Source organism: Schistocerca serialis, chromosome 3 (genome assembly GCF_023864345.2).
Source record: "Schistocerca serialis cubense isolate TAMUIC-IGC-003099 chromosome 3, iqSchSeri2.2, whole genome shotgun sequence".
Taxonomy (NCBI): domain Eukaryota; kingdom Metazoa; phylum Arthropoda; class Insecta; order Orthoptera; family Acrididae; genus Schistocerca; species Schistocerca serialis.
Window position 1 is genome coordinate 127500595 of NC_064640.1, and position 25033 is coordinate 127525627.

Sequence of the window (25033 nt, forward strand, 5' to 3'; positions counted from 1 at the left end):
AGTGTTGAGTAGGCAGATGTCCAATACTGAAAGAAAGTGTTCTAGTATGCGGCCTCTGTAAGACATGGTGTCACCGCCCCACAGAGGATTATGAGCATTAAAGTCTCCTAGTAAGAGGAATGGGGGAGGAGGCTGCTCCACTAACTCTAACACCTCATGATACTGGAAAGGTCCATCTGCAAGTGGATAAACATTACATATTGTCATCCACACTGACAGGCAAACACTAACAGCCATGACCTCAGTGCAGTGGTAAGGAGCAACTGCTCATTGAAAGTACCAGAGTGTATGAGGGTGCAGACCCAACTGGACGCTCTTTCAACGTTAACGCGGTTGGTGCAGTACAGCTTGTAGTTTTTTTGCGCTAGGAAGTGTGTTGCCATAAGCCATATTTCCGGAAGTGCTATGCCAATTATGTGGTAAGTAGCCACTAAATGACAGTTTGGTCAGATGGCGATAGTAGCCATTACAATTCCATTGCTGGATTGTTGGTGTCAGCTTCAACAAAGAGGCGAGTGGAAATGAAGGAGGTGATTACTTCGTTACCAGGTCATAGTCCACCTAACTGTGTGATCCATGCATCAGTGTGCATAAGTTCTCTGGTACAGAGCACTGCGGGTTTCGAAGCTGCAGCTGACGGCATTGAGCTCAATGACCACTAGAGGTCTCTGCAACAGTCGCATCGTAAGCCGTGGCTGCACGCACTCCTGGCCCGAGTCTAATGTGAGGGCACCACTGTGGAGCATGTGGTCCCATCGGCCAATAGTGACATACCCTGTCATGTATTAGGTGGCTGCCTCTCACTCAGTGAGGCAGTCTGGTATTCGCATTGAGTCAGTTGATATCTCACTTACAGACATCATGTTTACGTTGCATGTGTTTACTTCTCATTTACAAGTGGACATTGTTTTGATTTCATGAGGTTATCTCTTGTGACCCCATTGCTTAATACTTCATTATTGATCTTGGTGTCTTGCTCAGTTGTCTGTCATTGTGCTTGTCCTTCCATTCCCGTTCATCCGTCTTGTTTGTTCGGGGGCTGCTCCCGTTCGGTTCTGCCAAATTTTCATTTGCAGCAACCCCGTGACCATTCCTGTCGCAGTTACAACATTTTGGCGACTAGGTAAACCGTAGTCATTGTTAGCATGGAGGCTAAGTTGATCTGTCTTCAGGAACAACAGCTCATGCAGCAGCAGCAGATCCAGTTAGACATCCTACAAAAGTGGATGCCAGGGACACAACAGCTTCCAAGTCCTCGGGTGTCCAATGCTTTCTCACGTCTGTCATCATTCCCACCATTTAGTGACCCTAAAGAAGACTGGGAAACGTACTTACATTGGCTGAAACAACATTTCACAGCTTTCCAAGTCACAGATGACCCCTTGCAGCAGTCGTTGTTTTTGTCTTGGGCCTCCCCAGACACATTCTTTCTTCTCCACAAGTTGGCACCCTTGTCTGATCCTGTGGCTCTCTCTCTCCAGGAGATATGCCTTTTGCTGACAAACTATTTTTCACAGCGCTACCATGTGGTCATCTCTCGGCCATAATTCCACCAGTACAATTAAACAGCATGGTCAATCATATCATTCCTAGGTCATGGGCTTGCAGGGTCTCACCCCATCGATGCGATTTTACATGCACCAATCAGCAGTGTAAGGCATTGTATACGGACTCCCTGATCTGGGATGTGGTGGTTCAGCTGGCTCCCGATCCTGAGGTCAGAACTGCGGCATTGAAACTCGATAATCCGTCATTGGAAGAGATTCTCCGCATTGCCCACGCATTTGAAATTGCTCAGGTGGCTAATGAGCGTCTCAAGGTGCGGCCGCAAGTGGCAGCGATTGATGTGTCTCTGCGGGTTCCGCCCTCATGACATAGACAAGGCCCGGCCAACAGAGGCCAGTGCCATCAGGACTCCTCTTTTTCCAATGTCTCTACGGCATCAGAGCCTCCAGTCGCCATGCGTCACCAGTCGCGCGGCCCACTTCCGTTTTGCCCACAGTGCTTTACCACACACTCTCAAGCTCATTGACCCCACTGCTGTAAAACTTGCACGCTGTGTAGGAAGGAGGGCCGCATCCGATCTGTTTGTCGTAGTCTCTCAACTTGCTCTCATCCTGCTCCTCCTGGGCCTTAGGATACTGTACATGCCCTGCAATTGGTCGTCCTGTTGGAGGACCCATCAGCACGGAAGCTCTTCCTCATGCTCTGCCTTTTTACTGAGGCTGTCAGTCTTCAGATCAACACTGGGGCCACCGTCTTCCTGATTAATATTGCGACATATACCCACACCGGTGAGCAGTATTCAAGCAGTGGGCGAACAAGTGTACTGTAACCTACTTCCTTTGTTTTTGGATTGCATTTCCTTAGGATTCTTCCAATGAATCTCAGTCTGGCATCTACTTTACCGACAATTAATTTTATATGGTCATTCCATTTTAAATCACTCGTAATGCCTACTCCCAGATAATTTATGGAATTAACTGCTTCCAGTTGCTGACCTGCTATATTGTAGCTAAATGATAAGGGATCTTTCTTTCTATGTATTCGCAGCACATTACACTTGTCTACATTGAGATTCAATTGCCATTCCCTGCACCATGCGTCAATTCGCTGCAGATCCTCCTGCATTTTAGTACAATTTTCCATTGTTACAACCTCTCGACATACTACAGCATCATCCGCAAAACGCCTCAGTGAACTTCCGATGTTACCCACAAGGTCATTTATATATATTGTGAATAGCAACAGTCCTATGACACTCCCCTGCGGCACACCTGAAATCACTCTTACTTCAAAAGACTTCTCACCATTGCATTCTGTTATCTAGGAACTCTTCAATCCAATCACACAATTGGTCTGATAGTCCATATGCTCTTACTTTGTTCATTAAACGACTGTGGGGAACTGTATCAAACGCCTTGTAGAAGTCAAGAAACACAGTATCTACCTGGGAACCTGAGTCTATGGCCCTCTGAGTCTCGTGGACGAATAACGCGAGCTGGGTTTCACACGATCGTCTTTTTCGAAACCCATGCTGATTCCTACAGAGTATATTTCTAGTCTCCAGAAAAGTCATTATACTTGAACATAATACGTGTTCCAAAATTCTACAACTGATTAACATTAGAGATATAGGTCTATAGTTCTGCAAATCTGTTTGACGTACCTTGTTGAAAACGGGGATGACCTGTGCCCTTTTCCAATCTTTTGGAATGCTACGCTCTTCTAGAGACCTACAGCCAGCAGTCAAGCAGAACTTGATCGTATCCAGGCTGCTGGTGTCCTAGAGCCTGTGACATTTAGTGTTTGGGCGACACCATTGGTGGTCATACAGAAACCCAATGGGGTCCCTTTGGCTGTGTGGGGACTTCGGCACTACTGTCAATGCTGAGTCCTTAGTGGACACTTACCACATTCCCTGACAGGAAGACCTTCTCGCCAAGCTTGCTCGGGGGGGGGAGTACTTTTCTAAGATCGACCTGGCTGAGGCATACCACCAGTTACCCTTGGATGCCGATTCCCAGAACACCATGGTTATCAACACACCTTTTGGATTATACAAGTACAAGTGCCTTCCATTTGGTGTCTCTTCGGCGCCGGCAATTTTCCAGCGGTTCCTGGAACAGCTCATGCAGCCTATCCCAGCCTGCGTGAATTATCTGGATGACATCTTGGTCACCGAGCGTTCCCGCCAGGAACATTTGCACAACCTCAGCACCTTATTTCACGCTCTGCAATCTGCAGGTTTACACTGTCAGCTGGACAAGTGCTGCTTTTTTTCAACCGGAAGTGGAATACTTAAGCCACTGGCTTAGCAAAGATGGCATTCACCCTTTGGATTGCCATGTCGTGGCCATTGAGGCCCTTCCTCATCCCAAGGACTTATCTGAACTCCAGGAGTTTTTGGGCAAGGTTTCTTATTACTTAAAGTTCTTACCACAAACTGCCTCCGTTGCTCAACCCCTCAATCACTTGTGTCACAAACGGGTGACTTTCGATAGGACTCCTGCCTGTGACCAGGCTTTTCTCCGTTTAAAGTCGATGCTGAAGTCCGCCCATTGCCTTATTCCCTTCTCTCCGGACCACGCCTTGGTTGTGGCAGCTGATGTGTCGGCATACAGCATTGGGACAGATCTCACACACTGGGATACCAATGGCTCAGAACAGCCCATCGCTTATGCATCTAAGACGTTAATCCCCGCACAATAGAACTACCGCCAGATTGAAAAGTAGGCCCTCGCAGTAGTGTTCGCCATCAAAAAATTTCACATCTATCTCTTTGGGGCAAAGTTCACCCTCCTGACGACCATAAACCCCTAGTTATGCTTTTCAGACCCCACTCTCACCTTCCAGAGAGGACGGCTGCACATCTCCAGCATTGGGCGTTCCTTTTATGGAATTACCCTTATCCAGTATAAGCCCACCACCCACCATGCTAACACGGATGCTTCGTCACGTATCCCAACAGGCCGTGATCCTGCGTTCGACCAACAGAAGGTCCTCTGCTTTCACATTGATTCCGCTCACCTGGATGCACTGGTCGGTCTGCCTCTTATGGCTGCTCATATTGCCATGGCTACACGCCGAGACCCTATCTTGAGGCAGGTTCTCCGCTACGTGGTCCACAGTTGGCCGTCCTATATTACTCATCAGATGCGGACCGACTTCAGCCCCTGGTGCCACCTGTACCAGAGGCTCTCCGTGGTCAATGATGTCCTTCTGTTGGCAATGGGAGTCAGGCCTTGCTCCACTTGCTGATTTCGTCACCCTCCCACCCCCGCTCCCGGCCCTCTCAGTGTTACGGCCCTGGTGCAGCCATGTGGGCTCACGTGTACAGGAGCATGGCGGGTTGATTCATAGTTGAAGACGGAAATGCCATAGAATTGTAAATCTCTGCATTAAGGTCACTGTTCTTGACTGGTGAGGTGGTGAGGTGGTCATGTTGGCATGGTCGCCATTAAGTCTGATCCATTTCATTGAAGATCATCTGCCCCCATGCCACTCACTCAAATTGGAGGCTCTCCTCATGAGTGCCACCTGACACAGTAGCCATTGCCCTCAAAGTGGTTAGGTACCTACTTCCTGACACAGGGAGGTTACAGCTCAATCATCAGCAGTGTGGTCCCTGAGGTGTCAGGGGGGAAAGATAGATCCACTTGATTGGTAGGTACAAAAGATCATAGGGCACAGTTGAAAGTTAATGAACCACAATAAAGTGTTTTTCCCCAAATAGCCCGCACTTCTGTAAAATTTGGAAATTGGAGGTCAAACCCAAAATGCATACAAGAATTTAAAAAGTCAAAAATGGTGAGGGGAAAAAGGTATTCAAAAATGAAAAGAGCGAAAACCTTCAGATGTCCAAACAATAGTCAAAATACCAAAGTAAAAACGTGACCAAACAAAAAGACTCCTACTACTCGCAAGGAATGGGGTTGGGTTGTTTGGGGAAGGAAACCAGACAGCGAGGTCATCGGTCTCATCGGATTAGGGAAGGACGGGGAAGGAAGTCGGCTGTGCCTTGTGAAAGGAACCATCCCGGTATTTGCCTGGAGCGATTTAGGGAAATTGTGGAAAACCTAAATCAGGATGGTCGGACGCAGGATTGAACAGTCGTCCTCCCGAATGCGAGTCCAGTGTCGAACCACTGCGCCACCTCGCTCGGTCACGCAAGGAATGGCCATGGATCTAACCTAACCCTAGACACCGTGCAGGGGTATTGGATAATTGAAAATCATATGCAGGAGCAGTGCCCACATGTATACTGAATTCTACAAGTCATGGGGCTGCATATTTTTTTGGAACAAGTTAGGGAATTGAAGACACCATGGAAAATTGATTATGGTGTGTACTACAAAGCTCATGCAACTTAAATCTGAATATTCAAACATGAATTTTAAACTCACTACTTCAGAGCATTAGATACTGTTACAGTTCACTCAATATGTCAGTTTCTCTAAAACAGCTGGAATTCAATGTCAAAAAATATACTGCTAGATGAGTGTAATTGACTGGATTTCCAGTTGTTTATGGACCGTTACCAATTTTACCAGCATCTATACACATTTTATATCAATCCTACTCTAACTACAATAATAAGATAATACTGAATACAGTGGTACAAAAATCATAAAGTCTTATGAATCAATTAAATGTCTCAACTATGTGCTGCCACCTGTTTCAGGTTGCAGTACTAATCCAAATGTCAAATAGGAAAATAAAAATACTAAATAAACTACAAATTGGGAAGTAGCTTCAGTATGTCTGCTCAACACACACAAGACCAGTTGTTGCTAACTATCTTCCTATATCATTCACATAGAAAAAAATGGCATTCCTCGACTGTCATTTTTCTGAGTACCAAACACAATGAGTTTTATCACTTTCACATTTTTCACTACACATAACATGCATGGGTTTTCACTACACGACAAATACAGCCCTTAAAATGCCAATTCCAACATGCATAGACTGCAAGTAATATCTGTCTTGGTTATGTTAACTGTTAACACAAACAAAACAGCACTGATTTTTTAATCATAAATACATGAAAATGAACATACAAATAATTACAAATATTTTATTAACATTTGTGCTTATCAGACTAAATTACAAATAAAAAACCATAGCACAGTATTTCACAAATTTCATAGTACAAGGAAGACAAGGTTTTTAATGTCATTTTGGATGACAACTACAAACATCTCACAGGGAAGAGAAATTGACTGCCTACAAAAAATATAGGTTTTTTAATCAGATGACACTGCCCACCCTAGTTCTGTCATATGAGATTGGTCCTATACAACTGTTCAGTCAGTTTATATCATGCTATGCTAACCTTAATAATAAAAAAAAATATTTAACACAAGATCTCATTCATGTGTGTCATAAAGCAGGCTTCATATGAGGAGTAACACAATAAATATTGATATTTCAATTGAGAATACATACATAACATGCCATAGACACATTCAGTTTAAACAACAGTATGTTAGAACTACACTTCTACTCAATCTTAAAGAAATAACAACCATTTTTGGTATCACGGACAATAGCGATCAAAAGAACAGACCACCACTATCTTTGGACTGACCTTTGACCATTATTTACATTTCAAAAAGGGCTTTCCATTGCTGTAATGATATTAGGGCTAGTTTTCATAACATAATACATTAACAAATACTTTCACTATTTCAACCCACTTGATGAAATGGACAGATAATGCTGAGTGATCAGCCAACCCATTACAACAGTATCTGAATGAAATAGGCAACTAAACATTACCAAAGAACAGAGTGCAAATGATACTCACTGTAAGTAAATAATAAAGCAAGAAGCCACTGACATCCACCATTTTGTCAATGACAGCAACACAGTCCACAGATAAGAGTATTGATTTTGTTTTGGGAATGTACTTTGGAAAGTACCCAAAGGATCTTATGCTTTTGGTGTTTGTGAATATTCTTAACACCACCAGCATTTCAAGTGCTCCATAGGACAATGATAACTTAGAATGCGTGATTCATAAAAATAGGACAGAGAGAGAGAGACACATAATGCGACACCAGTATTTCCAGTTCCATAGTCAATGGACACACGAGATATACTGGATGAGAAAGTCAATTTTGTGTCTCAATAATAAAACACAGCTTCTAAACTTAGGGCAGATCACATACACAAAAGGAATCACATACCGTAGAGAATATTATGTCATCTTATATGTATAGCAACAATGATAAGCATCCAAAAGCTAGTAGGAACCAAAGAAAACTAGAATATACAAACTGAGTAGTCCATGGGTAGCATATGCAACATCAAGGACGACGTGGGCACAAGAGCGCCGTGGTCCTGTGGTTAGCGTGAGCAGCTGCGGAGCGAGAGGTCCTTGGTTCAAGTCTGCCCTCGAGCGAAAAGTTTACTTACTTTATTTTTGCAAAGTTATGATCTGTCCGTTCGTTCATTGACGTCTCTGTTCACTGTAATAAGTTTAGTGTCTGTGTTTTGCGACCGCACTGCAAAACCGTGCGATTAGTAGACAAAAGGACGCGCCTCTCCAATGGGAACCGAAAACATTTGATTGCAATGTCATAGGTCAACCGATTCCTCCACAGGAAAACACGTCTGATGTATTCTATACGACACTGGTGACGGCGTGTGCGTTACATAACAGGAATATGTTGTCGATCCACCTAACTTGCACACTTGGCGAATGGGTAAAAATATTCTTCTACCTTGCCCGATTTAGGTTTTCTTGTGGATGTGATAATCACTCCCAAAAAAGTGATGAAAACGTAAGAGTTTGTCACATAAACTGAAAATAAAAAATTAAATTTTTTGCTCAAGGGAAGACTTGAACCAAGGACCTCTCGTTCTACAACTGCTCACGCTAACCACGGGACCACGGCGCTCCTGCACGCATAGTATCCTAAATATTGCCTATGATGCACATGGACTACTCAGTTTGTATATTTTGCCAATTTTTTCATGGTTCCACACAACTTCTTCCTGTTTTCTCAATTGATCTGCGTTCACTTTTTCAAGGCCTATCTACTGTGCCAACTTATAACTAAATCTGAGGGGGGTGCGATGGGGAGGTTCCCTTGTTAGTAAAAAAGAGACGTTGCCATGTAGGTAGAAACATAAATTACACTGTCTTCAATTACAGACCTGTGACACACAGTTATTACTCTCTCCATTTAAATACATTGAAACAACTAAGAAAAAATATTTACATGAAGCAATATAGAAATGAAATGCCATATTCTGAAGAAAGAGATTCTGAATCAAGAAAATTCAGTATATAAGAATATTCACTTGACATCAGCACTTCGTAGTTTTAGACTGTAGACTGTTGAAGCGTAAAGCAGAGAACAGCCCTTTGTGACTGACTTAGGTGAACTAACTGGCTAGATCAGTAGTTCAATAGATTGACAGTGATAAACAATAGTGTTTTTGGTACAGAAATACCAACTCATACAACAAAAATCTGGGAAGTCTGAAAGAGGAAGAATAACCATCCTACCAGAAACTTATAACAATAATCTAAGCACAATAGTTCTCTCTGGCATGCAAAATATTTTAATGTCATTAATGTACCTGACACTACAGTGGAGGGATTGTATGTTGAAATTAAATTTTTTGGCAGATTAAAGGTACATGGTGAATCATACTTCAAACCCTAATATTTGCCTATTGCAGGGAAGCCTCTTTCGTCTGATTCTTCAGAGCATCCTTCAGAGCATCCCACTTACTTTAATTCAAAGCTTCACTCTACTAATACTTACAAACTATTTTTCTAAACACCGAAGAGAGACTGTTGATTACATAGATATATTATTAATATTTCCAAGAGAAACAGACTATGCACATGTTACACATTAGTGCATAGTTTTAATCTGTCAGGTACGTTGACTCAAATACCTTTCTCTCGAATGGCACATAAAACGGGTGGAGTATTAACTGCCCATCAGCACAACGTAAATAATGTTTGACAAAAAACATATTGAAATGTAGTGACTGTGCCACATTTCAGAATATCACACTTTGAAGACATGAGTTGTACATTAAATCATCTTAAAGCATTAACTATACACGATTACCACACTGCACATAATTTCAGCTGTTGCCGCAGTATTTGATACTGGCCACTATTTATTGTACTATCCAGACAATAACACAGTATAGCTACACCAGTGCAGTGTAATTCCACACAATACTCAGTCAAGCCATTATGTCTTACAATTAAACAGTTGAGGGAATTAATGTTCAAATGCTTGAAATATTAATTTCAAGCACAATTATTTAGTGGAAAGTCATCTAAATGGACGAAGTATAAAAATCATCAGACACATTCTGTCACAGGATAATGTAATAATTCATCACAGGAAAGCTCATTATTCACAGCACACTAGCATCACCTTTTAACACCAATGACTGATGTTTCTGGAAGAAGAAGTCCTGAATTCACTAATGAAATACTTTGTTTCATTCACTTCACTGTCCTGGACTCTCAGGAACATTACAAATGCTGCAAAAATAAACACATCAGATCAGTTGTAATTTAGTTCAAAGCTATAGTTGTAAAAACATTCAAAGACATAATTTAAAATATATGTTTCTCACCAAATATCAAATTCGTCAAATAAACATTATATCAAACGCAACTTCAAAAATGTAAAATACGAATGACCATATCACACTTTCGTCAGTTGTGTCCTGAAACAGAAATAACACACTTCACTGTCAAAATCCTACACTACATCAACAGACAATTATTTATTTGATTTTTTGCTTTTAAAATAAATCACAAAAGAACATTTTCTATTCCAAGATGAGACCTCCCCAATATTTACCTGGAAGCAACTTCTGAAACTATAGCACTGAAACTACTTGGATATGATTTTGTATCTGGGTGTTGTGTATGGCACTTGAACTAAATGTAAGCAAGCAAAGAACTGTTTTTCTTTGAGAAATCATTACTGATGAATAGGTCCATGGAGATGAAGTGTGTACTCCATCCCATGTTCAGAAGGAAAGAAGATTCGAGTTTAATGTCCCATACATGACAAGATTATCACAGATGGAGTACGGAGGGAACCATTCCGGCATTTGCCTCAAGCGATTTATAGAGAAACCGCAAATAAAACTGAATCTTGGTGGCAAGACGGGGAGTTGCACAGCAGTCATCACGAATGCACGTCTCGTGTCTTATAATCAGCAAGATGTACACTGTTTATGACATCATCAGCATGTGCAGTAGTCATGTGCAGGTTTTGTGTGGTGTGGGAAGAAGCTGGCAAAGACTTGAGGTGACTGCCTCTGTGATCACTTGCCTTGTGTGTCTCCATTTGGAGAACACCAAGTGAATTGTGTATACAACTTAATGACCTATGAGGCTAATATACATCATCATATTCACCTGAAAATCATTGATTGGCAACAATTTAAGATATATGGGGAGAAAAATGGTGAAAAACATAAATTATTAATGAGGAAAGAGAACATTCATGAAGATTGAGTGCATCAGTTCTAAGCCCTTGAGAAGTAGAGTAATAATTGGAGCTCTGTTATATGATTTAATTAGATAGATAAAAGATCTACTCATCAATTGTCGGCAGGGGAACACTTCATGGAATGGTACTTAAATTTGCAAGCTTTTGGTGCCAGTGGCTTCTCCTCCTGGCAGAAGGATTCTCCTTCAACCCTTCTGCTAGAAGACGGAGCCACCTGCTCTGAAAGCTTGCAAATTTAAATACCATTATGTGTGTGTTCTCTTGCCGCTGCTTGGTGAGTAGATTTTTATCCATCCAATTACATTACATTTTCAAAAACTGATTATTTTCATTAATATATACATTAGTGATCCTTAGGTGTACTTGTTGTACACTACTCACCATTTTTGGCATAGTGATAAGAATACAGGCTTCTTGCATTGGTCTCTAAGGGAAAGTGAGATATTATTGTGAACATTGGTGTTCAAAATGTGTTTGGGCCAAATGTGTTGTTAATATTTAAATTGGAGATGAAATATTGTGATTGCATTTCTCATAAGATTAAAGTTAATCCACCACATACCTTTTGCTTTCAGAATGTCGAAATAAGTAATTGGCTTTCACGAAAATGTATTTTTATCAAGAAGTTATGTAGAAATCTAAACTGTGCTCTCTTATTAAAACCAACAATAAAAGATTCCAAACATTTAAAACTGTTGTCATCTTCACAATATATGAGTAATGCCTTATTTAAATGCACTCTATCTCATTTGCGCAACAGTGAACAATATTTACAAAAGAAGAATGTTATATTTACATTGGGTGTGTACCTGAAATTTAAAGGGACAGTTCTGAATTATAATGTTGGATCAGGCTTCTTGTTAGAGTAAAATTTACATGAGGGGAGTGGAGAGGGACAAAATAGTATGAACAAAATGCAATATCCTACATCTTGCTGCAAGTTGGCACCAGTGCAAACATGTAAATAATGTGATGTGGCTGCAGTGCACGGATGACACACCACATCTTGGACATTATCTTCCAGTGTATTATACACTTTGTTATGCAACAATTAACACAAGCAGTCAGTGAAATGTGTAATCTCTCAGACTTCCAAAAAGGGCAACTCATTGACGTGTGGTTAGTGGGAGCATCCGTGACAAAAACTGATGAATTGTTTGATGTTTCCCCAGTGACAGTATCCATGGTATAACAGCATACATTAAACGTGGTAAAACAACATTTGTGAAGAGGCATTGTGGGGGTGAAAGCCAAAGTTAGCTGACAAATATCATTGAGCATTACAAATAATTGTTGACCAGATGGTGTAAAACTACTATAGCAAAAGCGTCTGCAGAACTCGACACTCATTTGAGTAATACTGTGTCAACAAAAACAGGATGGTGGGAGCTCCATAAGGCTAACATTCATGAAAGGGCGGCAATTGTGAAATCTTTAATAATGGAAGCCAACGCAAAACTGTAAAAGAAGTGGTACCACGATCATAAAACCTGGACACTTGATGACTGGAAGAATGTGGTACGACCCAATGGATCTTTGTTTACACTGTTTTCTTCAAACGGCCGGGTTTATCCATGGAGAACCCATAAAGAAGCCTGTGGTCTGGCCTCTTCGTTTCCAACAGTCAAGTATGGGGGAGATTCCATTACGATTTGGGTTGCTATGTTGCGGTATTCAGCTGGTCCTATCATTACCCTCACTTGTTGGATTATTGTGAATTAATGTCTCAACATCCTTGACAAAGAAGTACTTACTATGAGCAGCATATTGCTGCCGAACACTGCCATATTCCAAGATGATAATGCACCCATACACACAGCCAAAATGGTTGATTTTGAAATACTGTCCATGTTCATGAACTTCAGCCTTGACTCAAGAACTGCTTTCCAACACAGAGAGATGTAACAAGCAACAACATTATGCTGTGGTTGTGTGCACTATGGGCAAACTGAGACAGAGTCCATAATTGGTATTGTTTCTTCAATGATGTTACAGTTATCTTATGATGTACATAGAGTGACACTGGAATGGTGTACACAGGAGTAATTAGCATTATTTAGAAAAGTAGGTACTCTTGCTCTACCTCTCTCCTCCTTAAGGTTATTCTTTTTGTAGTTGTAACCACTTCACACAGATGCATTATAAACTTTAAAATGTTTCTCCTGGACACATCTGCACAAAAGTCTTCTCTGCACAACATCTTTCAGTTTCTCAATGGGTATCCTTGTCTGGTATAGGAGTTATCTTAGAGGAGATTTTTTTCTCTTTCTTTTCTTCTGTCTTTCCTCCAATGGAAGTCTTTATGGCAAAGGTATGTTACTTAAGGGATTTGTTGGTTCTGGCATGGTGTAGTGGTTCTGCACAGGACCTTTTAGGTTTTCTGTTGAAACTGCGTTGAGGTTTATTAACAAGCAGCATGTACCATCCTCATGATACAGTTAATTAAAGCCAAAAAATTCTGTCCTGTGTGAGACACAAGAGTTCAAGAATTGTCCAAAAAGTGGCTGCTGCACATCCAGAGTTTATGGAAACAGGGTACTGGCTGATGGCACTGATTAACAACTAGCTCAAGAGTCCCCAGGTTAGCAACAGCAGTGCTCAGCCGACGTCTGTTTACTCTCCATTCTGGAGAGGGGGGGAGAGGGGGGGAGAGAGGGGGGGGGGAGAGGGAGAGAGGGAGAGAGGGAGAGAGAGAGAGAGAGAGAGAGAGAGAGAGAGAGAGAGAGAGAGAGAGAGAGAGAGAGAATGGGTACAATAATTATGATCAGTCCCTATTCTTGTACAACACATGTACTAGTTAATCTTCAAGTAACTTTTGACTACTGATACATGCATATGGTGTCATTAGTTTTTTTCCATGTGTTGATATATATTTCTTGTATCATTTACTTCTCCCATTTAAATTTTCTGATTAAACATCATACCTCTCACTCTTTTACTAAAATCTCCCAAAAAACAGGACATTCTGGCACATACCACCACATGTAATTGCATAATTTACAGCATTTTAAATCCTTTTACTCTAGGCAAATGGGCAATTTAGACTAAATTAAGTGGTTCAGGTTTCTTAATTTGTCTGAAGTTGATGTCAATATCAGTTTACTTTGTATTGCAGACTGATTTTCCGTCACTAGTTTCTCCCTGCAGAATATCACCAGGAAATCTTGTGCTTGTTACAATGTATTCACTATGAAAGACCTCTGCATTTGAATATGTACATCACACTACCATTCACAATGTAGATGGGTTGAAGGAAGGCTGGAATTGGTGCTTATTCAGTAAGTGGAAGAGAGGTATTGGAATGGTGTTCAGACTGTGCACTGCAGAATTTGAGTTGTTAGTAGAGGTACTGTCATGAATTGCCATTAAATGCTGGTTCTGGTAAAGTGACGTAGGGTTGAAACAAGCATCAGTGTGCAATACAGTTGCAGTCAACATGGGTCTGGACAAGATGATCACGGCTTTACTCACAAAGCTGTTTTATCAAAAGTTACTCTGTAACACATTTGGAGAAAACCACATCATTGGCCAATCATTCCAAACTGTGTGGCCTCTAATATCACCAGATTTGAAGCTGTGTGACTTCTGCCTGTGGGGTCGCCTGAAGAATACATTTTATCAGCAGGTCAGTAACACACATCGAAGGTTGAAGATGAGTATAGTGAAGGAGGTAGCCAAAATCCCACCTGAGATGTTTTCGGCAGCAGTAGAGCAGTCTTTAGTGTGGTTCCAGGCTGTCGTGGATCCAAATGGTGGTCACAACTGTAGTATACACATGGCTGCTATTCCTTGGCACGATGTTACACACTGCGGGTTACTGCTCGTAACTCCTGCAAGCGCTCCTCCTTCGGAGACAAACGGTTATGCTTCTCGCCAGTACTTCCTGTGCTTGTATTTGGTACTAATTGAAGCTCAATGAGCACGTGCAGCAACAATGGTGGTGCTGTTGTTACAGACTATCTTATGTCCACATATCACCTGATCCTCAAAGCCCCTCTCTTCTCACCCATGCTCCTTTGCTTGTTTTTCAATTGGTGTCTTTCTCCACCATCTCCGCATCTGGTGCAGTGGCTGCCGCCTCTCCTCCCAGTTTGGCTCGTGTTACAGCTGACCCTCCTGTCCCCACCACAACCGGCCCCATAGCTACTGCCACTAGCCATGTGACCACCGAATCAACGTCTCTTGTCGCCGGCCTGCCGGCGCCCGGCCCTGTCTCCGCCGCCTTGCCTCTCAATGGCACTGTCTCTGCTGCTGCTGTAGTCAGTCTCCACATCTCTTCGGGCACAACTGAGTGCTCTGGTGCGCAACAATATGCCTACATGCAGTCCCCCATTCTGCCTCACGCACATGCACCACTAGTGATTTCGCTTGTTTCCTTGTGTCCCCTGACTATCACATCATGTTCCGTCATATTTCCTCATGTTGTCTTGCACCATGCCTTATCGTCTGCTTCTCTCTTTCAACAGGTGGCCCTCTGGCAAGTATGGGCCTTCCACAGGCTCTCATCGAGCATTGCTCCGACCCAACTACCTTACCTGGCTGCCCCAACCTGGCCACCAACAGTCTAGTAGTCTCCTTCAGTGCTCCCAGGGCTGCTGTGAAGGAAGTTCTGTCACAAGTCATGGCGGTGTCTCTCCTGCTGGCTTAGGTGGACCAGCTACCCTTCCACGATGATGAAACTATCCTCGCACTGCCTAGCACAGGCCTCTCTTAGGAAGGCTGTGCCATCTACGGGGAAGGATGGAGTACAGCCATGGTTGGGCCCCTGCTACTCCTGTTCTGGCACAATGCTACACCCTGTGGATTGCTGCTCCTCACTCCTGCAGGCACTCCTCGTCCAGAAACAAACAGTTATGTGTCTCGCCAATACTTCCTGTGTTTGTATTCGGTGCTGATTGTAAACATTTTGTTTACAGGATCATCACCAGGGACCGCTACCATCGCATACAGACAGTGTGCACAGCAACAGTGGTGGCACTGCTATCACACACTATCTCGGTCTATCTAAACGTCCACAGATCACATGAGCCCTGAAACCTCTCATGTATTTCTGTACCATGGTGTACTTAGCCATGGCGTATGCTCCAGAGGACAGTTGCAGTCACAGCTTCACTTCAGGCCATTCTCTCTGGTCACCTACAGCATTCCATTCATTGGAGCACAGCCAACTATACATATGCACTACACTGCAGCACTCTGTTACGCTGCCCTAGAAGCCATCATCACTCTGTTTGGGACCTGGTACTACAGCATAGTTCTGCAGCAGTGATTACATCATGACCTGTGTCAAGATCCAGTACACAACACACTCTTGGTGTTGCTACATTCATATCAATGAAGGACAATCTCATCTGCTACCAGTTTCTTATGTGGAACTTTTTTTTCATTGGTAAGACTGCAATAAATATGAGTTGCCAAACTAGCTGTGGAATCATCAATTTTTGCAGGCAATACAGCCTACTGTCCAACCTATTGACATAAAAACAGTGAGCAACATCTTTGCTCTAGAATGTAAGTACGGCATGCAATTAACAAATGTTAGCCTCTCATGTGGAAACTAAATTGTGTTTCTTTCAATGGCTTATTCAGTATCTCTCTTCCACAGTGCTTAAAATGTTTCTCTAAAGGTTCACTGTCCTATGATCACTCACCATTCATGGGGGTCTACCAAGTAGCGAAAGTTTAACTACAACTACCCTGTATATTTTTTGTGTTTTCTGTAATATTTGTTTAAGATTTGGCATTCTGATTCGTAACCATTTGGCTTTTGTGTTGGTTGCCTGCATTATGGTTTACTTCTAAGATTCACTCAAAACTGAAAGGTTAACTTACTTCTGGTGGATATCTGATACATGAGGTTGGACTAATTTCTCTGGACCAATTTCTCTCATTCAGGTAGGAAACAGGTGGTCTGACTGTGTGTTTACTTTGTGTTTCATCATTATAAAATTATAACAACTCAAATGGTTCTAAGAGTTTCATGTCATGATTGCATACTCAACATGAAAGTTAAGCTGGCTTATTAACAGATAGTCCAGATGCAAAGTAAATATCTTAGACCACCTAACTACAAACAGAACCAAGTTCCTGAGACTGTCAACAAAGAAGCGGGGATGCTATTAAACTGGAAAGAATCACCAAGAAATCTAGGACAGTATTTATATTTGCTAGAAATGATAGAAAGTCACTATGTAAAAATACATAAACTGACAATACTGGGAGCAAATCTGACTAATGTACATCAGTTTGTCACATTTCCTTCAAATCATAAACAGTGCTCTAAATATGTTTCAATTAAGGTAATGAAAATGGCAAAGAATGGTTTAATGGAACCATTCAGAGACTAACGAATTTGTTTCTGTAGCCATCCTCTGCAGCACGCACCGAAGTATTTCTTTTGTAAATAAAATCACCTTCTCTTGCTGCACTGTATTTTATTTTCCCAGACGCATTGCGGCTTTTTTCACTTTAAGGCATCATCAGTGGAATCTATAATGATTCAATTATCATACACTTTTGTTTTGATATGTATTATTCGTAAATTATAAAAAAGTTTACTTTTTATGTAAATAAGTGACTGCTTACGGTTCTTCCTGTTTTTAGTTAGCATTGGTGTTTCCTCCCATCTAGTCACGTGAAGGTCGCACTACTGATCTATTTTCAAAACATGTTTTTAGTGTTTTGAACATTTTTCTTCCCACTTTTCATTTTGTTTGCACTTGTTGTTTTAATGTACTATCAGTCTTCTATCCCAATACAGACGTAACACTAATATAGACAGAACTACTTTGAGTTCACTGTGTATCTCATCCTGTTTGGTTTGTTCATGTACATGTACATGTTGCCAACCTAACAAAGTATATGCTGCAAACAAACGTCTATTCATTACTGTTCTCTCTCTCTCTCTCTCTCTCTCTCTCTCTCTCTCTCTGTGTGTGTGTGTGTGTGTGTGTGTGTGTGTGTGTGTGTGTGAGCGCACACGCGCGCGCACGCACGCATCCATTGTTTTTTTTTTTTATCTGAGTTTTATTTAAATGTTTTGTGGAGAGGTTCATGGACAAGTGAGTAGAAGGGGGGCCGGGAGATGATGATGATGATGATGATGATTATTATTATTATTATTATTATTATTATTATAGTATTCTGCTGTAGTCTTACTCTAATATTTTACCTATTAGTATAAACAATGAGTTGTTGGTGTATGTACTTGATCATTCAAACAGGGTTTTATTTTCTGCTTTGGTTTTCTGTATGTGACAATTTTCTTGCAGTATTAGGTGGTGTCTTTAATTGTTGAGTCTAATTATTTTTATGTCTTCTTCTTCTCTGGTGGTTGGTTTGTGACTGTGTTCTCTTAGGTGTTCTGCAAATGTGGAGTGGTTTGTCACACACTTCCAAGCTCTCATGTGTTCCTTGTATCTGACATAAAATGTTCTATCTGTTTGTTCTATGTACGTGCCATCACAAGTGTTACACTGTAATTGATATATACCTGCTTCCTGGTATAGATCTTTGTTTTCTGTCCATTCTGGGATGTACTTTTGGTTAGAATTGTTTGTTGTGTATGCTATGTTTATTCCTGTCTTTTGAAAATGTTGGTGATTTTATGAGTGAGTTTGTGTTTGTACATCATTGTACGCTATCTTGTGTTTTCTCTTATGTTTTCCTGATTATTTTGTGTAGTATTATGGTACTGAGTGACTGTGATTTTGTTTGGTTCTGTTGTGATGCTGTCAATGGTTTTGTGTTTTCCGCTTTTATCTTACTTTTAAATTTGTTGTTTAAGCTTTGTAACTGTTACTAGTGTAGCCAGTGTTTTGGGCTATCTGCAGTATTATATCCAGTTCTTTTTGGTAGTTTTCTTTGTTGAGTGGGACTGTGTTGAGTCTATGGAGCATGTGTTGAAGTGCTGCTTGTTTTTGTGAGTGTGGGTGGTTCGGGGATTGGGGGATGATAATGTCAGTTGCTGTGGGTTTACAGTAAATTTCAGACATATGTTTATTGTTTTTTTATTGTTATATCCAGAAAGTCAATTTGGTTATTCTGTTCTCTTTACATTGTGCATTTTATATTTTTATATACCTTGTTGATGTCAGTATGTAATTTTTCAATTTTTGTTCATGGTTCATCTAATAAGCAGAGAATGTCATTCATATACCTGAACCAGTATAGTATGTTGTATTCTTTTGCTATTATTTTTGAGACAATTATCTGTTCAATGTGGTTTATAAAAGTAGTTGCTAAGGCACCTGACACTGGGGATCACATTGGTAATCCTTCTTCTTGTAAATAAAATTCATTATTGAATTGGAAGTAATTTTGTTCTGTTATGAGCTTTATTAATGTATTTCCTTAATCTGTTCATCAGGGGGTTGGCTATGAGTTTTCAGGTTCTTACTTATAATTGCTATTGAATCTGGTACTGGTATATCGGAATGTATGCTTTCTATATCAAATGAGAGGAGTGTTGCTGGGTCTGGGATTTTTATATCTTTTACTCGTTGTATTTTTAATGGTTCTGTCTTCTTGTACTTTGAAATTTCAGCCAGTAATTTTAAAATGTATCCTGCAAGCTTGTAAGTGGGGGATTTTCTGGAATCCACTATCAGTCTCACAGGAAGACCTGGTTTTTGGATCTTTGGTTGCTTCGCAGGACAGATGCAGTGGGACTAATCTGTGTCAGCTTTCTTTTATCTGTGTTATCCAATGTGATGTCTATATTTTACAGAGTGATATTTTTTGTTTGGAATGTTTGTTGGGTCTTATTTCTGTTTTGTAACCTTATTTCGTGAGATGAATTCTTGTTGTTTTCAGTGTATTGTTCTCCGTATATAAGCACTACTGTGTTCCCCTTGTCTCCTTTTGAAATGATGACATTACGATTCTGAAGTTTTAGTTTTTTAAGTGTTATAGTTTCTGTGTTTGTGTTGTTTTTGATTTGTTGTGTTGTCATATTGGTTCTTATATGATGGATTTCTCTTTTTTTAATTAGTTCTCTAGTTAATCCAACATTGACACTGCTGTTTTCTCTCTTATCTTCCCTTGTCAATACACTTTCTGTGTCTATAATTAGATTTTCTATGTAACCTTCATCTATTTCTGAATTTAATTGTATTTTAATCCTTTCTCCAACAGTTGTCTTTATTTACTGTTTATTTGTGTGTCTGCAAGGTTCGGTAATATTGGGTAGAATTTGAGTGTGTGTTTCTGTTGATTGTATGTAGAGCCATTGTGTTGTGATTGAAGTTTTTTGAACTGACTAGACTTTCTTCTATGAACTGTTTCCATTCTCTGAACAGCAGTTTTTGTGTATATATCAATTACAGCGTAACACGTGTGATGGCAGATACATAGAATAATCAGGCAGAACATTTGATGTCAGATACAAAGAACACATGAGTGTCTGAAAACATGGGACAAACCACTACACACTTGCAGAACACCTAAGAGAACACAATCACAAACCAACCACTAGAGAAGAAAAAGACATGAAAATAATTAGACTCAACAATCTCCTAATCCTGCAAGAAAATTATCACATACAGAAAACTAAAGTAGAACTGAAAACCCTGTTGAATGATCAAGTACATACATCAACAACTCACTATCTACACTACCAGATAAAATAATAGAGTAAGAATACAACAGAGGACTATTATCATTATACTAATAATACCATCACCTCCAAACCCCCCTTCCATTCACTTGTCCATGAACCTCTCCACAAAACACTTAAACCAAAACTCAAATTAAAAAAAAAAAAAATAAATAAAAATCAATGCATGTATATGCGCTCTCTCTCTCTCTCTCTCTCTCTCACACACACACACACACACACACACACACACACACACACACGCCCGTGCGAGAGAGAGAGAGAGAGAGAGACATAAAAGTAATGAATATACGTTTGTTTGCAGCATATACTTCATTAGGTTGGCAACATGTACATGTACATAAACAAACCAAACAGGATGTGAGACACAGAGAACTCCAAGTAGTTCTGTCTATATTAGTGCTATGTCTACATTGGGATAGAATACTGGTACTGCATCAAAACAACAAGTACAAAAAAAAATGAAAAGTGGGAAGAAAAATGTTCAAAACACAAAACACATGCTTATAGATCGGTAGTGTGACCTCCATGTGACCAGATGAGAGGAAAAACCGATGCCAACTGAAGACAGGAAGAACCATAAGTAGTCACTTATTTACGTAAAAATGAGACTTGAAATGTTTTGCAATCTATGAATAATACATATCAAAACTAAAGTGTATCATTATACGAGGGTCATTCAATGATTAAAGAGACAAACTGGTCTGGGGAAAAACTGTTAGAAGGGCAATTTGGTACTTTTATGGCTTTAAGTTGGCATCACTGGGATTAGCCCTGATCAGCTGATATATCAACATTGTTTTGTTTACAACCTCAAAAATACATTTCAAGATAGGGAGTCCGCTTGAAACATCTACATTAGTTGAACAACATTCTGTTATTCGTTTTATACTTGCTGAAGGCAAGAAACCAGTGAATATATACTGTAGAATGTCTAAAATTAATGGTGAAGGTTGTATGAATCATGCAAATTTTTCCAAGTTCAAAAATGGTCACGACTCAGTGACTGACGAACAATGTTCTGGTCGACTAGTTGCAGTTTCAACTCCCTCACTTGAAAGTCAAATTGATGACATTATTCGTGCCAACTGCCAATCCGCCATGTGACTGTGGAAATGATAGTTGATAAGGTTCAAGTTAGTACTGGTACAGTTCATAACATTATCTGTAACAAGCTAAAGTACTGTAAAACATGTGCAAGGTGGGTCCCAAAGGAGTTGACGTAGCTACACAAGGAAACAAGGTTGAGAGTGTGAACAGAGCTACAGGGATGTTATGGCAAAAGGTGAGCACTTCCTCAACAAAATTTTAACTTGTGGTGAAACTTGGGTTCACTATTATGAACCAGAATCAAAAAGACAAAGCATGGAGTAAAAGCACACCAACTCACCTGTCAAGAAAAAATTCAAAACCAAAGCATCAGCAGGAAAAGTCATGTTGACGGTGTTTTGGAATGCTTAAGGTCCAGTGATTATCTCGAAAAGCAGTGTACAATGAACAGCCAATACTACTCAGATTTGCTTTTAAACAAGGTGAAGCCAGCCCTGAGAGAGAGATGTTGTGGATTTCAGACGAGAGGTGTGACTCTCCGGCAAGACAACGCACGTCCTCATATTGCTCAACTAATCCATGAAACCATCAACAAAATGGGCTGGGAAGTACTGCCTCATCCCCCTTGCAGTCTTGATTTAGCACCTAGTGATTTCCATTTGTTTGGTGCATTGAAGGAGGCATTACGTGGGAAGAGGTTCCTGGACAATGAGGACATGAAAAAGTTTGTGGGTAATTGGTTCAAACATCAAGATAAAGAGTTCTTTGCAGTTGCAATAAAAAAGCTTGTAGCCTGTTGGAACAAGTGCGTGAATGTTCAAGGGGATTATGTTGAAAAGTAGAAAAAGTATTGTTTTGTAAAAATAAATGCTTTTCCTCCAGACCAATTTGTCTAATTATTGAATGACCCTCATAGAAATGTGTCTGGGAAAATAAAATATAGTGCAGCAAGAGAAGGCATTTTTATTTGCAAAACAAACATTCAGAGAATGTTTCAAAAACAGAGACTTATCTTTTCACTACATAAAAGAATGTAGGGAAACTTGGAGGAAAGTTAATGCTAACCCGCGCATCAATAAGAAGAGCTATTATGAAGATTACAACAACTTATATAGTCAGATAGTGTAAACAGTTCTGTCAGAAAATCCTTCGGGAGTGCTGATCCCACGTAAAAATTATGAATTAATCAAAATTTTTTATGTTGTCTCTCTCATGGATCAGTCGGGTGCTGAAAGTTAAGACAACAGACAGAAAGCTGAATTATTACATTCTTTATTTAAATGGAAAGGCAATGGGAATTGATGAGATTCCTGCAGAACTGTTAAAGTCATTGGAGAAAGAAGGGAAAATGGAGTTGATTGAATTGTCTAATCAAATATACAAGACAGGAAAATGGCCAAAGGACTTTACAGAAAGTATCTTAATACCTATAGAAAAAAAAGAACAACAAAAAATGTGAGGAACATAGAACAGTGAGCCTGATATCGCATGCAGCCAAAGTCTTGCTGAGGACGCTCAACAGAAGGCTATATGGAAAGCTGAATTGCGTAACAGGAGATGAACAATTTGGTTTCAGGCAAGGAGTGGGAACTAGAGATGCCACTGGGATACTGAGAGTGATAGGGAAGAGGCACATGGAGAAGAAAGGGAGGGTGTATGTTGTGTTCATTGATCTTGAGAAGGCTTTTGACTGTGTCAGATGGGACATTGACTGTTGTTGAAGGCTCCTCCTAGAGCATATTTTAAGCTTGAACTTTATGATGTCTCTGGAAGAACTTTTCTCAAAGTATCAGCATGGAACCTGGAAAAATTTGAGCCATAAGACAGTACACTTTTTTTCACAAACATTACCTTGCAAATGGTAGATACAGATGAAGGGGGATATATTGTCTTCTTGTATTTTGAAAAGGTAATCCACACTGTTGAATGAGAACCAAGATTTGATCATTTAGAGCAGCTTAACAAATATGACACCCAAAGACTTTTTCACTAATAGGACCCAGTTAGACTGGCACAACATGACTAGAAGAAGGGATCGGTTGGTAGGACATGTTCTGAGGCATCAAGGGATCACCAATTTAGTATTGGAGGGCAGCATGGAGGGTAAAAATCGTAGAGGAAGACCAAGAGATGAATACACTAAGCAGATTCAGAAGGATGTAGGCTGCAGTACGTACTGGGAGATGAAGAAGCTTGCACAGGATAGATTAGCACTGAGAGCTGCATCAAACCAGTCTCAGGACTGAAGACCACAACAACAACAACCAACTGTTCAACAGAAATGAAAGTAACACTGAGTGTGCCTGGAGAAAAAGTAATAACACTGCGGATGTTCTCAACAAACATGCACTCAGATTGTTCAGTCAATGTAAAAAAAGAGTATCATCACTAGATGCTCATAATGAAATGAAGAATGACTTTAACAGTATTTCCACTTAGTGTACTGAATGTCAACTCTCTTTAAAAGTGTAAATACAAGATAATGCCCATAACAAAGAGAAAGAACATGATAATAATCGATTAGAGTAAATCTATGTCTGCATTTACAGCTATATGATTACTCTGCAATTCACAATTAAGTACCTGGTAGAGGGTTCATCAAACCACCTTCAAGCTATTTCTCCGCCGTTCCCCACTCGAACGGCATGCAGGAAGAATGAACATTTAAATTATAATGTGCGAGCTCCGATTTCTACTATTTTACTATGATGATCATTTGGTGGACAGCAACACAATTTTTTCGCATTCAGAGGAGAAAGTTGGTGATTGAAATATCATGAGAAGATCCGGCTGCAACAAAAAATGCCTTTGTTTCAATGATTGCCACCTCATTCATGTATCACATATGTTGCAATCTCTCCCCCAATTCATGATAATACAAAGTGAGCTACCCTTCTTTAAAGTTTTCCCCCAAGTCCTCCACAAATCCTATCTCATGTGTATCCTACACAGCACAGCGATATTCCAGAAGAGGACAGACAAACATAATGTAGGCAGTCTCTTTAGTTAACACTTTTCATTAATTCGAGACAATTGACACTTTTTCCACCACACAGATATCCTGTCCAAATAATTTTTCAATTGGTTTTGATCATTTCAGGGTTTTACAAGATGGTAAATGGCAGCATGATCTGAAAACAATCTACGAGGGCTGCTCAATTGCCTCCTGTATCATTTACCTTGATCAGGAACTGCAAAGGGCCTATAATATGTCCTTGGGTAATGCCAGATATTACTTGTGTTTTACTGAATGACTTTCTGTCAATTACAATAAACTGTGAGGGTGTCAAAGGCCTTCTCGAAGTCTAAAATTATGGAATCGTTTTGACATCCCCAGTCAATAGCACTCATTACT

General features: G+C 40.3%; 1 protein-coding gene across 1 annotated transcript in view; it reads right to left on the minus strand.

Moving 5' to 3' along the window:
* Positions 1–6566: 6566 nt before the first annotated feature.
* The window catches only part of LOC126469825 (UPF0669 protein C6orf120 homolog), a 61996-nt gene continuing 43529 nt past the window's right edge, over positions 6567–25033 (minus strand). The window contains exons 6-7 of the mRNA XM_050097113.1: positions 10123–10215; positions 6567–10027 (exon numbers count right to left, since the gene is read on the minus strand). Coding sequence (XP_049953070.1) covers positions 10138–10215 — 78 coding nt within the window. The 3' untranslated portion in view covers positions 6567–10027; positions 10123–10137. The remainder of the gene's footprint in view (positions 10028–10122; positions 10216–25033) is intronic.